This window comes from Cynoglossus semilaevis, chromosome 14, assembly GCF_000523025.1.
Source record: "Cynoglossus semilaevis isolate Cse_v1.0 chromosome 14, Cse_v1.0, whole genome shotgun sequence".
Classification (NCBI taxonomy): Eukaryota; Metazoa; Chordata; class Actinopteri; order Pleuronectiformes; family Cynoglossidae; genus Cynoglossus; species Cynoglossus semilaevis.
In genome coordinates, this window is record NC_024320.1 from 6,001,615 (window position 1) to 6,016,508 (window position 14,894).

Consider the following 14,894-nt stretch of genomic DNA (forward strand, 5'->3'; position numbering starts at 1 on the left):
CTATGTTTGTTTTTGATGGTGAAGCACTGCCTCTTTGTAGTTTTAGAAATTCTCTCATTAACCCACTTGTCTCTCCTACTAATGACATTAGTGATGGTTACTAGTGAGAAGTAACTAGCAAGAATTTTAAACCTGGAAAAAATACCATGTAAGGTTGAAAACAGTTGAAATGCTGTGTCCTACCTTTTATATGGGAACAGAGCTGCTTAAAGTTGCAAAGAGAAATGTCACATATGAGCTGCTCGCCCAGGCAGTGAACACAAGTGTGACAGAGTGAGAGAGAACCAGTGGAGGCAGGGAGAAAGACGGAGAATGAGAGGGATGGAGGGAGGCAGGCCACCCTTGAAAGGAATTTTCGGAGGGTTGGACAAACCCAGTCCGCAGCAGTCCTGGTGATTTATTATAATTTAAGACGAAAGATTGAACTTGAGCTTTAAGGTAAAGGCCTCACGTACTGACTTGGACAAACGGAAATGTAAGTTTATCTGGCAGTAGGTCTCTATGGTACAGCCAAAGGTCTTATGCATATGTTGATGACATTTTGTGACAAAATCCAGTGGAAGTAAGGGCAGCAGAGAGGGGCAGTTATTGCCTCAGAGTAGGAAGGTGATAAGATCCAGTTAATTAAACCATGTAATAAGTCCCTATATTTGCTGGCTCTAACCCAGTCCACAGCTCTGTCTCCACCACTACATCTGTCCAGCTGCAGCACCTTCACATCGTGCGACACTATATTTATAATAAATAAAATATAATAAATAATAAAATAAAATATAATGTATATTATTGAATTAACTCTTTGAAATATGCATTAACATTTGGCATATGATTATAACAAAATTAAAAGCGCATGAAAACCTGTCTATCTACTGTATCTGTCTACCTGCCTTGTGAATCCCCACATTATCAAAGTATGGTATAATAGTGTATCATTATTACCTTTATTTAAATGTCAGAATCCACAGGTATATATATACATGTCTCTTTGGTAAATGACACCAAATGACACTGTAAATGGAACAGCTCAACTACTCATGAATTACTATGAAGAACAGAAAACAGACATCACTACACATCTATCTAGATTCACATTTACCACGGCTACTAACACTGTTACTTCTCCAACCAGGTGTCATCGCGTCTGACATTCAAAATATGTACTGTTTTTTTTTTGTTTTTTTTTTAATTCTCTCTCCGTTGAAATTTTTTTTTTTTTACAATATTTACATCTATATTTTATCCATGTTTTTAAAGATGATTTCAAGAGAGCAGCAAGTTCTTTCCCCCCAAAGTCGGTTCTTAAAGGTTAAATATATCACATAGTTCACATAATTAATCAAAACTAATAATAACTTAATCATTTTCTTTTTTCCCCCTGCCCATCATAGCCAAAGTGCTTTCTGCTTGATTTGGTTTCAAATTCAATTCATTGAGCTCTACTTTGTACCATAAAATAAAGTCAATTATATGTATATATATATATAACAGAGAGGAATGTAAACAGTTATTGTTTCCTGTTTACTGTTGTAAAACTGAAATCATTTTAAAATTCTCCTGGAAATCCATCTGGACCAGGGGTTTATTAATGTCTCTCGTGGCAACACTGACTTTTTCTACTGTTAATTCAAGTTATTAAACAGCATCTGAATTTATCACAGGGAACTTTTTAGGAACTAACTCATTTCAGTGGTGTCATGTGGAGCTTCAGACTCATATAAAGAGGAATTATAAGTGAAAAACGGAATCAGTACTATTGGGATCCATGTGTGCTGGCTCTGATGACTCTCATATCTGAGGGATCATATGTGAGGCTGTCTGGTGCCGTGGTTGATGAGCCACACACTGGTTTGCCTTATTATTATGTTCATAATTAATGCAGTGTGATCACAAAAGAAATCTAAATATCAATTTCCACATCAATATTAATATTAATTATCAATATTAATGTGTAAATAACCTACAAATATTTTATGAAAACCAGTATTTTTAAATGTATTTTATTTTTTATCCACTCATGTTTCATTTTACAGTCAAATGTTTTTTCGCTTTGATTTTGACTGATTTGCAGCTGGCCATAACACTTCGGTCAAACTGATCTGGAATGGTCCAGATGCATTAATCATGTCCAAGGGGGAAAAATTGAGTCATAGTTTTGCATGTTTTTCTTGACATGTTTCCATATAATTCCATCATTTTGATTATTATCAAATAACAACAGGTGTGAAACACACATCTACCTGCTGCTGTTAGTCTTTTTATTCCAGCAATATACAGAAAGAAGTTTTTGTCATATTAATAATGCTGATTTATCTGGATTAATAAGGATTAATCACAATAATTACAATGGTGATTAATTGTGATTAATCCACAGCTACTCTGTGATGAATCAGATTAACATTTTTGATTGGCAGTGGTGGCCACTTTCATCAGCGCCCAGAGACGACCCAGTGTTGGATTAGACTCACTGCGTGGTGGCTGTTGTGTTAGCCTTTATGACTGTGCTGCTCCTGCTCTCATCAGCCCTACATGGTAAAATGTCAAACTGCTCTGACCACGGACCACAAACAGAGCTTACAGGGAGAAGATAAATAAACCTCCCTGAGAAAATAGTCCACGTTGAAAAAGGATTTTCTCCGGACCGAGGAGGTCAGTAGAGACAACACAGCGGACTACTGCATGCTCACCGTTAGACTGTGCTGGGCCCCTGAGCCCTGTAAATCTGTAGTCTGACTGTTGGCCTCAGCCTTTGTGACGGTTAATGATGGTTTATGTCATATTTTTCCCTCCATGTCTGAGATATTAGGGACAGTTATAGTCTGGGTCAGTCATTAGAAACGGTGGTACATATAATAAACGAGTGAAGAATGAAAGCAGGGAGCTGTGTTTACTCTGGATGTCTCTCTGCTTCTGTTGGCAGCTTCACACACATTTTCTCCCTCACTGCTCTCCACATATAGCCAGCTATGCAGATAAGACTGCAACCAGCTTCTTTCCAGCAGCCACAGTCTAAAAACAATAGGTGTGATGTGATGTGAACGTTTGAAGCTGAGCACCAACACTTCTGTTCTAATGTCCAGCACATTATTTTAAGCAGGGATTAGAGTGAGAAGGAAGAGAAAGACAGAGAGGATACTGGGTGTACTGTGTCTGTGGAAGTACAGAGATGGTGAGAAGACAGAGTTGTGGAGTGTACTACCAGGACAGACGTTCAAAGGTCAACAACATGGTACTATGTCTTTGTAGACACAGTGATGCAGTGAGAAATGTTCTGAATTCCAGCTACACCACGCTCATTTACAAATAATCATCCCAATAAACAGAATAATGACAGTGGAAATACAACACCACGCTCATTTACAAATAATCATCTCAAATGTTCATTTGTCAGGGTGTCCCCTACCCTCGTCATCCTGGAGGCAGGTGGTAACAGAGATCAACAGAATAATGACAGTGGAAATACGATTACTCTTTGGCCACACTGTATCTGGGTAAAATGAAATGTGAAGACAATCGTACACAAAGATAAATATTTATTAAAGATACTTTTGGCATGTAGCAAGAAAACTATTCCATGGAAATGGTTGCAGTTCCGTCCTCCAACTATACAGTGGATCAGGGGTCACCAACGGGGGAACTTGATAGCCCCCATGGACTGTCTAATAATAAATAAAATTAAAAAAATAAATAAATTCAGGCATTACAGAATATAATAAACAAATAACAAAAAAACCAGTCAACAAGATTGTACTGTTACTGTTCTTTTTGAATCAGTTCCACCTGCAGTGATATTCATATGGGTCCAATGACGATGGTAAGAAGAGTGTCTACTACTGCATGTCCCTGAACTAATTATTATTACATTGTTTGTGAAGTCTGTATCAAACAAGTAGCTCTCTGTATTACTGAGTGACCTTGAAGTAGCTCTAAGATTCAAAATGGCCGGTGATCCCTACAATAGATGATAGAACTGTAGAGAATGTATGCTGTCAGTTTTACCAAAGTACAACTAATACTGCAGAATGGCCATAGTGTATTGTTTTGATTTAAAAACACAAGTTTGTTCTATATGCAAAAGTTCAGTACATGAGCAAAAGTACAACAGACACAGCAGTTGGCTCAACCCATGCCTTTCAAATCCAACATGAACGTGACAGGACTGAAATAGTCTGATGGTGTCCACAGATAGCCAAACCTAATCTGCCGCTCTGATTCTGACAGGTGCTTTATGCTTTGATTGTAGGATTTGTCTCCCATGATAAAAGCTCATGACTCCATTGTCTGCTGTCAAGTATCCAAAATATTCACTCACATCCAGCTGGTTTAAAGGACAGCATTCCCAGGAGATATCCATCAACAATCAGTCCACTTAACAGTCGCCAGTGATGCTAACATTCTAAAAATAACTCAAATTCAGTTCACAGGCCTAGCCTATTGACAAGTTGCTTTGTAAACAAACAAACAAACTTCAAGTCATATCTGCATCAAATGTTTACTATTACTGGTTCAAAATGATCTTTGCTGTATTCACTTAAATAACAAACGACATTTTTATTTTGTTAATTTCTCTGTCTTAGGTTGACCCTGTGAAAAGTGAAACCACAGCTATGAGTCTATCTTCTAACGTAAATTAAAAAATAAAACAAAAACAAACAGTGGTAACAGGCTATTCATTTCACCTACAGGTGGCACTGATGGACTTAAAAAAGCTACTATATTAAAGGAAGTTCATTAATCATTCAATTGAAAAAGCAAAAGAATAAAGTATATTTTAAAGAAAAATACATTCATTAGTACTTGTGAATGTAATCAAGTCGGGTCAGTTTTACTTCTAAAGCCCAAATTCACCTTTGTTTTTTTTTCTACATTCTACAATATAGATTCTAAAATGCCAGTAAGTACATTTCTTTTCCACTAATTTACTTTTCTAATCCTGTTTTTAATTGTTTTCACAGGTGTGTGTGTATAGTAGTTCTTCTGTTTTCCTTAAGACTTTTAAGTCTTTATATATTTAATCCTAGCAAAATATAACCAAAAATGTGCTCCTTTTGTCATATTTCAGTTGTACCTCTGGCTCTTTGCTGGTACTTGTACCTTCAATATATACATATATTATATATAAATATGATATATCTATAAATGTACCTAATATGTAGTTATGGAGGTGAGGCTGAGTGAATTGGAATCCCAGCCTCACACTTAAAAACCCAAAATGTCAGACAGTCCCCTGTACCTAGCACCAGGGTTAGCTAGCTGATTAGCGTTAGCTCCAGGAGCTCCTAAGCAGCAGGTGGAGAACCTACAGTAGTAGGTCATGTTTCACCCAGGGAAACATTCTGGTAATTAGCCACGACTCAAAATGACAACAGTCATAGTTAGGTGCATTCCAGCGTTCAAAGAGGGCGACAGCGAGTCACATTTGAGGCTCTCGGGAAAATATAGCAAAGTAATGCCAAACACCATGATCATAAAGATCTGGCCACTGATGACAAGTTAATTAGCATGTGATCATTGAAGTGCTGTCTGTCTGCAGCTGTACAGGTGTCTGTGCTTCTGTTTTTTTTAATTCCAACTCATCAGTCAGCTCTATTTCAGAGCTTCATTTTGACCTCTTAGCCTAGCCTAGCTTGATATCTGAACAGTTATATTAGTTGACATCAATTTAAAATAGTAAGTTGCAATGATCTGGTATATTGGTTTTGGATCCACTTTTTAATAGAATTATTCATATAAATCTTTACTTAAATATGGAACTAAAAATGTAAAATATAATACAGTATAAAACTCCAGTCCAGGAGAAATGTGCATCTTTTAGCTAAGAAAAAAAGATCACAGAAAAACACAGAGAATCTAAGAGAAAAACATTTAAAGTCAACGTGGGTTGTGGAAAAAAGGGACCTTTTCTTATTCGATCTGAAATAATGTGAAAAGTTGTTGTGAATCTCCTGTGTAATGTTGGAACAGAGCAATGGAAAAATAACTGCTCTATTTATAAACAGCCATTTAACACAAGAGGGTCATCTGCAATCCTCAGAGAAACAGTCAGCCAGTTGTCCTGTTCTAACAAAATCATTCCATTACATCAGGGCCTAGCAACTGAGAAGGAATATTTTTATTGCAGAAAACACAGATTGAAGACAACACTCATGTTTTCTTGAGCTAGTACTTATATGGTGTTACTGAGCACGTTCCCAGACAACAACAGTTTAGTGTGGAGGGCTTTGGTTTTTGGGGGACAGGGATGATGGTGGAGGAGTTGAAGCTGGAGCTCCAGTAAGGTGTTGAAAATGTCTGTGAACGCTGTGAATCAGCTGGTCAGTTCAGTGCTGGTGTGGCTGGTGGTCCGCATGGTGGCACGTTGGCCACCGTGTCGACTTCTCGCTTCTGTCCTGGTCGGGTTAGTCCTTGCGACGGCGTCCCCTGTGGATGCTGTCGGCGGGACATCCTGGCGTGGGTGGATCCCTGATAAAGCTTTCCTCACGTGGTTCCTCAGTGCCCAGCCTCGTTGGGTCTTTTCCCCTTTTATCTGTACAGCTCTTTGTACTACAGTCATTGAATGAAAAGTGCTCTAGAAATCAGTTAATTATTCACTTTATATTTGATTTGATTTTGTGTTTTATATATTGTATATTTTATATATGCATATTGTGTTTTAAAATGAAGGAAAGGAGAACATTTGATATTTGTTTTATAATTTGAACCATACCTGGGGATTTCTTGATTTTAAATTTAACTATAAACATTATTACTAATCCATGTCAAAAATCACCCATACACATAAATGTGATTCAAATTCAGTCAGTTGTTGAATTCATTTTAAGACATGCAGTATAAAGTACATGCACTGGTATTTGGCAATACTCATTCTGTATTTACAAGGTATTTTATTAACATCCATCTTGCAGTAACACAGCACTGACTGGCTGTGGCTCTGGGTTCTGGGCAGCACACACACAGAGTGTAATGTGATGTAGAACCACAAGTATAATATTTCACACCTTTTTACTGAACCTTTAAACATCGAGTAAGGCGAACGATAAAAACTTTTGAGATTGTGAAACCTTAAAGATTTGGTTAGTGTACTAGCCTTGCAGCAAGATGATTACTGGTTTGTCAGTTCAATTCATGGACCGTTTGAATTTCTTTCGACTTTTTGAGTTTACATGTTCTATCAGTCCAGGTTGGACACTACCAGCATTAGAAGACGAATCATTGTCTCAGTGTCCTAGTGCTGGTTAGAAATTGTTCAAAAAATAAATTAAGATCTAGATTAGTGTTCATGGTTAGGGTGTGCTCCGTATTGCAGTGTTAATGTTTATTATATTTTGTAATGCTGTTTAAATCTGAACCTGAGCTCCAGTTTATAGAAACTGATAAAACCTGTGTTTTCCTGTAAACTCGTGGGCCTCATTATTCACTTCCTTTTTAAAACCATCAACATGTGCATGTATTGCAGATAGCACGCACTGACACAGGATGTGAACTCATTTTTGCCATTTGGTTGTTCTTTTTACAAAAATGTGATGAAGATGGCTGCTGTCTCTGAAATAACTTTGCTTTTGTTGGGCTGTTCCATCCTCTTCTTCACAGGTAAATTCAATTTGTTAGGAATTACATTAGGAAGATAAACTGCTTATGTTTTAACTTAATTGTTTTAAAGATTTGATAATTAGCTTTTCGAACCCCTTCGGCCCCTCAAGTTGTCTTCATCTGTAAGAAAAAAATCTTTATTACAACTTTGGAACAAATTTATAAAATACAAATTATGTTCTTAATTGTATAATATTAAAGATTTCACAGAACAATTTAGATCGTTGTCTGGACAAATGACGATGAAAAACAATTCTACAGTTTAATCCTAATATGAATAGGAGATATGTATGTCTGTGTGTGTATCTTCTCGATTGTCTTTTCATACTTTTTCATACTTTTTTAAATTTTCATTTTACATAAAGATCAAAATGTTAAACATATGTTTTTGTTATGGATGAAAAATATTTGATGTTCTCCAAAGGGGGTGCTGATCTTGTTCTTTTATTTGTTTCAGTTCCGCATTAATATAATATTACGTTGTCTGTGTGAAGAATCACAGAAGTTAACATGTAACCCTCAGTTTCCTGGATCCAGACTATTTTGTGATTTCAGTTCCATTATTTGATTTAATATGCAATAAAATATTGGTACTTGGTATATATTGGTAAATTAACCTTTATAACCAAACAAATGATCTTACCCCAAATCACTCGAACCTGATTACTGCTGCTGTTAGCAGTAACGTAACATTTAACGGGCAACAATATGCATGTTACAGTTGCATTAATTATTTCCAGGGATGCACCGATGAATTAGATAAACATTTGCCGATGTTTGGCTTGCAAAGGTTTACATCTTTAACCTTAAGCCATTATTAAAACTATTTATACTGTTTATATATTCAAACTATTTATGTATTGTTATGTAACTACACTACATATATAAATATATATACACATACTAAAGGTAGATTTATTTAGATTGATCTATCCATCTATCTATTTTTTTTTTCATTGTTTGCTTTGCCTCCTCAGGTGTTCAGAGCAGCTGTAATGCGTACGCTGCCAAAGGGGAGACCTACGTAGTGGTGCTCGGACATCAGCTGCAGAAATCTGATATACTAAAATGGAAACATAGAAATAAAGTCATTGTGGAACGAAAAAGCAATTTCAAGTTTTCGCTTGGAAGCGAAGATGATATCTATCAAAATGGTTCTCTGAAGCTGAGGAATGTCAACGCAAACCACTCAGGGAATTATGAGCCTGTGGTTTTCACAGAACATGGGGTTCGTATACCAAACCTGAAGAGCGTAGATTTATGCGTACTTGGTAAGTATCACTATAGTCTTTTCAAATTGGTTTTTAATTAATACTTACTGACATAAGTAATCAACATTTTTTATTCTTAATTATGTCCGTTAATGTCCATTAATCTCTTATTTCAGCTGATTTCCTGTGGTATATTTATACTAATCTTTCTTGCACAGACCCGGTCCCTGAACCTGAAGTGACACATGATTGCATGTCAATCAAACAAGTGTCAAAAGTCAAGTTTACCTGCACTGTTGCTCAGGTGAGAACAATATGTTTTCCATGTCCAGTAGTCTCTGAGCGTGTGCCACTCCTTTTAACCCTGACTCTAGTGAAGAGTTGTGCTACGGAACAGAGTTCTTTAAAGATGTGCAAGTCAGCCGGACAGTTAGACAGTGCATATTTTTCTGTTTTCTTCCTAGAAGACCGAACAATCAGAAATTCTAGCCTGCTGTATGTTAACAATAACATCATTTGATTTGAGCAGGTACAGTAACCACTGATGTCCATGTCTCCATTTACTGAACAGAAGAATGACATCAAATTTGAGTGGCTTCAGAACAACAAGTTGCTCCACCAAGGTCCCACCCTGACACTTGACATCAAGGACACGGGGTCACTCAGCTGCCGAGTTTTCAACAACGCCAGTGCGAAGTTTAGTAAACCTGTGACTCACTCCTGCCACCAGTCCAGTGAGTGTAACTGAACTGATGTGTAACCTCACATTGGAATGATTACAATAAGATTATTATAATTAATGAAAATCAACAGGAATCTAAACAATGTATAGTGAGAAAATACTATGTTATATGATAATGCCACCTGAAAAACTACAACTCATTAATCCTTACCTTTCCTCTGCCCGTCTTCTCACCTCATTTCTTAGTCATCCCTGAAACAGTATTTGGAATAAGTATCTGGATTTTTGTAGGTACTGGTGCAGGTATGTATATATTCAGATGTAATATATATTTATGTGACAATTCTCCCATAAATGCTGTGTGTCCAACCTGGTCTTTTGGGCTGTCTTCCTCAGGTGTGGTTGTGTTGCTTATGTTTGTTGTGATTATCTGCTGTGTCCAAGTCAGACGGAGAAAAAGGAAATTGCAAATCCTCGGTGAGCAGCTTTTGGTTTGATATTATTATCGACTTGTATGAAATGTTTTGTCATTGTGTAAAATAGGGCCGACCATTTTTCGATAACGTGACGAGTACTGTATAAGACAGATTAGGACCCAAATGACAATGTCAAGAAAAATCCAAAACCTGAGAACACATGTTCACAAAACAGAACAATCATGTGATAGATAGGAGAGCACTCCTCGACCACGCCAGGCTTGGGAACAGTGACCATGACTTGGTCATTTTATAGATCCAACATTAACTTTACAGCTCCAAGTACACATACACACAGATACTTAATAACGTAAAATGGGTGAATATTTCGTGTAAAAAATAAGTACTGTATTTTCCGGTCTATAAGTCACTCTTTTTTTTCATCCTTTGACTGGATTTGCGACTTATACATTGAAATATATAATTTCACCTGTCACCTGACAGCCGCTAGAGGCTTGTGTACCAGTATCTGCTACCCCTGTACCACGTGTTCGTTATTTTCAAACTGACAGCCGCTAGAGGGCACTCTAGCTGGCTGGTGCGACTTATATATATTTTTCTTCATTATGCATTTTTTGGCTGGTGCGACTTATACTTCAGAGCGACTTATAGTCTTGAAATACAGTAATAAATATATCTCAGAAAGTGCAGGGAAGAGTCAGGTGAACACGGCCAGCACAGGCTGGTCACAATACAAGTTATAAATCGACCCTATTTTGAAACGAAGACCAAAAGGTTTAGTGTTTGTGGAAATCACAGAGCTGCAGGTATTGTTGTGCAAACCAACATTTTTTTTTGTTCCAGTAAAATAGGTCAGTTAACCTCGTCAACTGTAGTTTTCTCACAACTGCCAAGAAAGCACGTACACCCAAAGGTCCTCAGTTAGTCTTAGCAAAGAAAGGCCAGTTTATGAAGAATTAAACCCAGTGAAAATGCTGCACGGCTAACTGATGACGTGTTCTCATCTTTAGAAGAGGAGGATCTCCGTTTGCGGTCGACCAATTGCGATAAGCAACAACAACAAGGGCACGTTCATCACCACACTAATAATCCCAATCGCCCACATAATCATCACCTCCATCACAATCAAAGGCAGCCTTATCATCAGCCCACAGGCCGCCCTGCTCCTCGACAGCCACACCCCAAACAACGGCCCTCCAGAGCCCCTGACCCACCCTACGCTGGACCACAGTCAAGCCCTCGAAGATCTGCGCAGGTAAGTAGTGAAAATGAAATTTTAGTTTTGAAGAAGAGAGAAGTTGCCTCCTGTTAGAGCTCTGTCTCTGGTCTAAATCAAACTGAAAGTACTCTTAACTCCTTTAACTCTCATCAGTGACACTGATCCAATATGAAACTCTGTGATACATGCCAAATGTGATCATCAGTGGATGGGTTTTGGGACCATCACTGCCAGAAAACAGTTTCTTTTTATTTCTTTTATTTGGCTAATATCGTTATAATTTGGAAAACTGTAATCAGACCAGTGTAGTTTTAACCTACCCTGCATTAACAACATCAACATGTGATTCATTCATATTGGTGTTTAAGTACTCTCCTCATGCTCTCTTTAGGCTAACACACCAGCAAATACAGGATCTGACCAGCTGCACCCCCCCTTACCTCAACCCAGAAGAAAATCACCCAGAACACCAAGGGTTCGAGAGTTGTGATACCTTTGACATTCTATTGCCCCACCTCCTACCCCTACCCTTGCACCCAGGCTTCTATTAAGTTAAGTTGGCGTCATGGTTATAATGTTATACAGTGTTTTAGAGCATAAACACTTTAGAAAATAGTTTAATTGTATTGGTCATCATAATAGGAAGTAGTTTAATTTTACTTTTTTATAATTATGTGGACTTTTTTTGCGACCAATTTGTAATTACCAAAACTCACCAATTTCCCTCAAATTACTTCAGAAAGGACTGTCTTTTACTTTTTATAACTACGCTAACAGCTTTTTCATGCTTCACACTGTTACAGCATTTAAAAATTCGATATGGATAAAAATTAGGAGCAAATAAAAAAATAATTTTATTTATTGACCATTCTGGGGTGCTTTTTTTTTTTAATGTAGATTGGCCTTTATAATTAAACTTAAGGTTGACTTTCATTAAAGGTATGGTGAAGTGAACTTGGTAATAAATATGGTTGTTTAAACTGTGACCAAAAAATGGTAAAAAAAAAAAAAGAAACTGGATTAAGTTGACTGTCAGGACTGTTCCTGAGGTTTATTGTTCTGTTGTACGTGTTTTGGACTGTATGGTTAGTACTGTGTGTATAGTACAGTATCTTATTACCCTAATGTAATTAATTAAATTGTTTTTTATTTGTTATATATATAACAAAAAGCTTAATTAAAACAAAGCAAATGACTTTTTAACCTTGCATATTTTATGTTACTGGGGATGAGATGCTTTGTCTTTTCTTTTCTTTTCTTTTTTTTGAACTTGTCTGTGACTTTGATACAGAATAGCCGTTATTGTATGTTTCGTAATTTTACAAATAAATATAAACAAAAATAAATAATGCTGTTCTAAAGTATGATTCAACCCTTGTGGTAAACTAACTTTTAAAAAAAATAAGTCGTCATCATCACCTAAGCAGACGAATGCTTTTCAGTGAAAAGCAGAGCCTCTGTGTGTCTGGTTATGTGTCAATTACATCCTGTATTTTTGTGGTTTTAAGGTTTGCTTCAGCATTGAGCTGCCGGCGGCAGCAGCTGCTGTTGCTGACTGAGTGGGTGGGAGTGTTGTGCACATGTGGGGTCCTGTGCACTAAACTTACAAAGAAAAAGAAACTCACTCCATAGAAACAAGAGATATCCTTAAAAATTTGAATTTGAATCATGAAGAAACCATCCGTTCTAGACCCATAGTTAGGCTGAAACACTGAGCTGAGATCTGTGTCAGTGTTTTTATTTTAAAAATGTGTGGGAAAAAAACAAAGTCTACAGCAGGGCTGTTAAGAAGGAAGTCGAGTTCAACGTCTGACCTGATTATTTCAGATGATAAAGTAAAGGTAGAGCAGAATAGAACAGTCAAAAGAAACATCAATGGAAACTGTTCAAAGAGAGACTCATCACAAGTAGTGACGGAAAGTCTTACAGCTCATCTCACCAAAAATAGTCGTCTACTTCGACCCCTCTCCCCCTCCCTGATGTTTTGTTGCTTAAATTAATTTATGACCAAAATAATATATGATGATGTGCAGAATTACTAATGTACAAATCTGACATTATATCAAATGGTTCTTGTATATATGGCTTCAACCTAAGACGGAGCAGAGTTGTTGCAGAAGTGTTTTTCTCTATACACATACAGTTTCATATGTGATGTGATAATGCCACCTGAAAAACAACAACTCATTAATCCTCGTCTTTCCTCTGCCCGTCTTCTCACTTTCCATAGTGTAGCGGTTAGCAGAGAGCAGAGTCCTAGGATTCCCAGAGGAACCACATGCTTGGTGCCTGTTAACAGCATATGTGCTGCTAACACAATAATTTCCCATATATGGGATCAATAAAGTAGAAATTTATTTATTTATTATTTATTTTCAAATCAGAGCTGTTGAAGATCTTTGTGAGTGTCTTTCTTCAATTCCTGTCAGTATATCAGTGTTTTCTTCAACTAAACAGGAGTACATTTTTAGTAAATGTAAACTAGAATATTATTCTATTTCATTACATATACTTTTTTGTGAGATTTTTGTATGGTTGTGTGCCGTGGGTTTTTTTTCTGATGATATCAATGTGTCGTGGCTGAAAAAAGGTTGTGAAACGCTGCCTTAGCAGACTACCTGTCTCTGGTTGCATGTCCGGTGTTTTTGCTGAGAAGGTGTTAGTGGTTTTAATTGTTTGGTTCAGCATTGAGCTGTTAGCAGCAGCAGCAGATGCTACTGACTGACTGGGTGGAAGTGTTGTAGACATGCATGGTCTAAACTTACAAAGAAAAAGAAAATTATGAAACTAACTCCACACAGAAACAATAGCTATCCTAATATATTTGACCTGGGTCTTAGGCTGACCTGAGATCTGCATCAATCTTTGAATTTATAAAATGTGTGTACACCATCAAACCAAAGTCTACAGCAGGGGGACGTCTTCAAGTAGTGATGGAAATGCTTACGGCTCGTCTCACTAAAAATAGCCGTCTCTTTTGTCTCTCCCCAGATGTTTTGTTGCTTAAATTAATATATCACTAGTATAATATATGATATGTAAAATTACTAATATACAAACCTGACATTATATCAAATATTTCTTATTTATATGGCACAATGTTGGGTTCTTTTTTTTAATAACCCAACATGGAGCGCTACAGAAGTTTGGTTTAAATTTAAAATAAAAAACAAACAAACAAACACAAATTTTAATTTCCTCATAAGAATATATCTCTTATTGTAAATCAGATATGTGAAGCAGAAATAGAAAGGACAAATGATTATTTATATGGCTTCGTCATCAACTCAATATGAAACTGAGTTAAAATACAAAAACAAAAGTTTTAATATGAAATGTGATGGCCCTGCGTGGAGCTACTTCAGGGCAGGTGTCTAATAAATGTGCCATTGTCGCCACCTGCTGGATTCTGAATGAATGACATAAGTAATTGCTGGTTATACTTGTCTTTTACGTTCAATAAGTCATTTGTAAAGACTGTGGATAGATGGATGGATGGATGGATGGATGGATGGATAGATAGGCCACTGTGACTACACGTTACACGTTACTTATTAAGTTTGTAAATGTGTCCTTACAAACAAGAATGTATATATACAATAACTCTAACTTCAGGATCTTTTGAGGTAAACCGTCGTGCTAGCTAAATGTCTTTAAAATGAATTGGCTTTACTGAAAACGCTGCCCCCATGCAGACGTACATGTATAGAATGCTGTCGGATTTTGATTATGATTTTCACCAACACCGCTCTGATGAT

At 36.9% G+C, this 14,894-nt stretch overlaps 2 protein-coding genes and 1 long non-coding RNA gene across 4 annotated transcripts in view; 1 reads left to right on the top strand and 2 right to left on the bottom strand.

Moving 5' to 3' along the window:
* Window positions 1-473, bottom strand: part of pln2 (phospholamban 2) — a 2,712-nt gene extending 2,239 nt beyond the window's left edge. Inside the window, exon 1 of one of the 2 annotated variants that reach the window (XM_008324688.2) lies at window positions 184-473. The gene's annotated coding sequence lies outside the window, so the exon portion shown is untranslated. The remainder of the gene's footprint in view (window positions 1-183) is intronic. The other variant, XM_008324687.2, reaches the window with a different exon arrangement.
* A 5,618-nt stretch (window positions 474-6,091) lies between these two features.
* LOC112488093 (uncharacterized) lies at window positions 6,092-9,361 on the bottom strand. Its single transcript, XR_003051826.1, has 2 exons — window positions 9,087-9,361; window positions 6,092-6,540 (listed from the first exon to the last, which is right to left on the bottom strand). It is a non-coding gene; the product is annotated as an uncharacterized LOC112488093 (long non-coding RNA).
* On the top strand, window positions 6,603-12,482 carry LOC103389317 (T-cell surface antigen CD2-like). The gene is made up of 8 exons (XM_008324686.3): window positions 6,603-7,587; window positions 8,565-8,858; window positions 9,017-9,102; window positions 9,370-9,532; window positions 9,727-9,783; window positions 9,877-9,957; window positions 10,928-11,172; window positions 11,528-12,482. The coding sequence occupies exons 1-8, from the start codon at window positions 7,521-7,523 to the stop codon at window positions 11,624-11,626; spliced, it is 1,092 nt and encodes a 363-aa protein (XP_008322908.1). The 5' UTR covers window positions 6,603-7,520; the 3' UTR covers window positions 11,627-12,482.
* The last annotated feature ends 2,412 nt before the right edge of the window (window positions 12,483-14,894 follow it).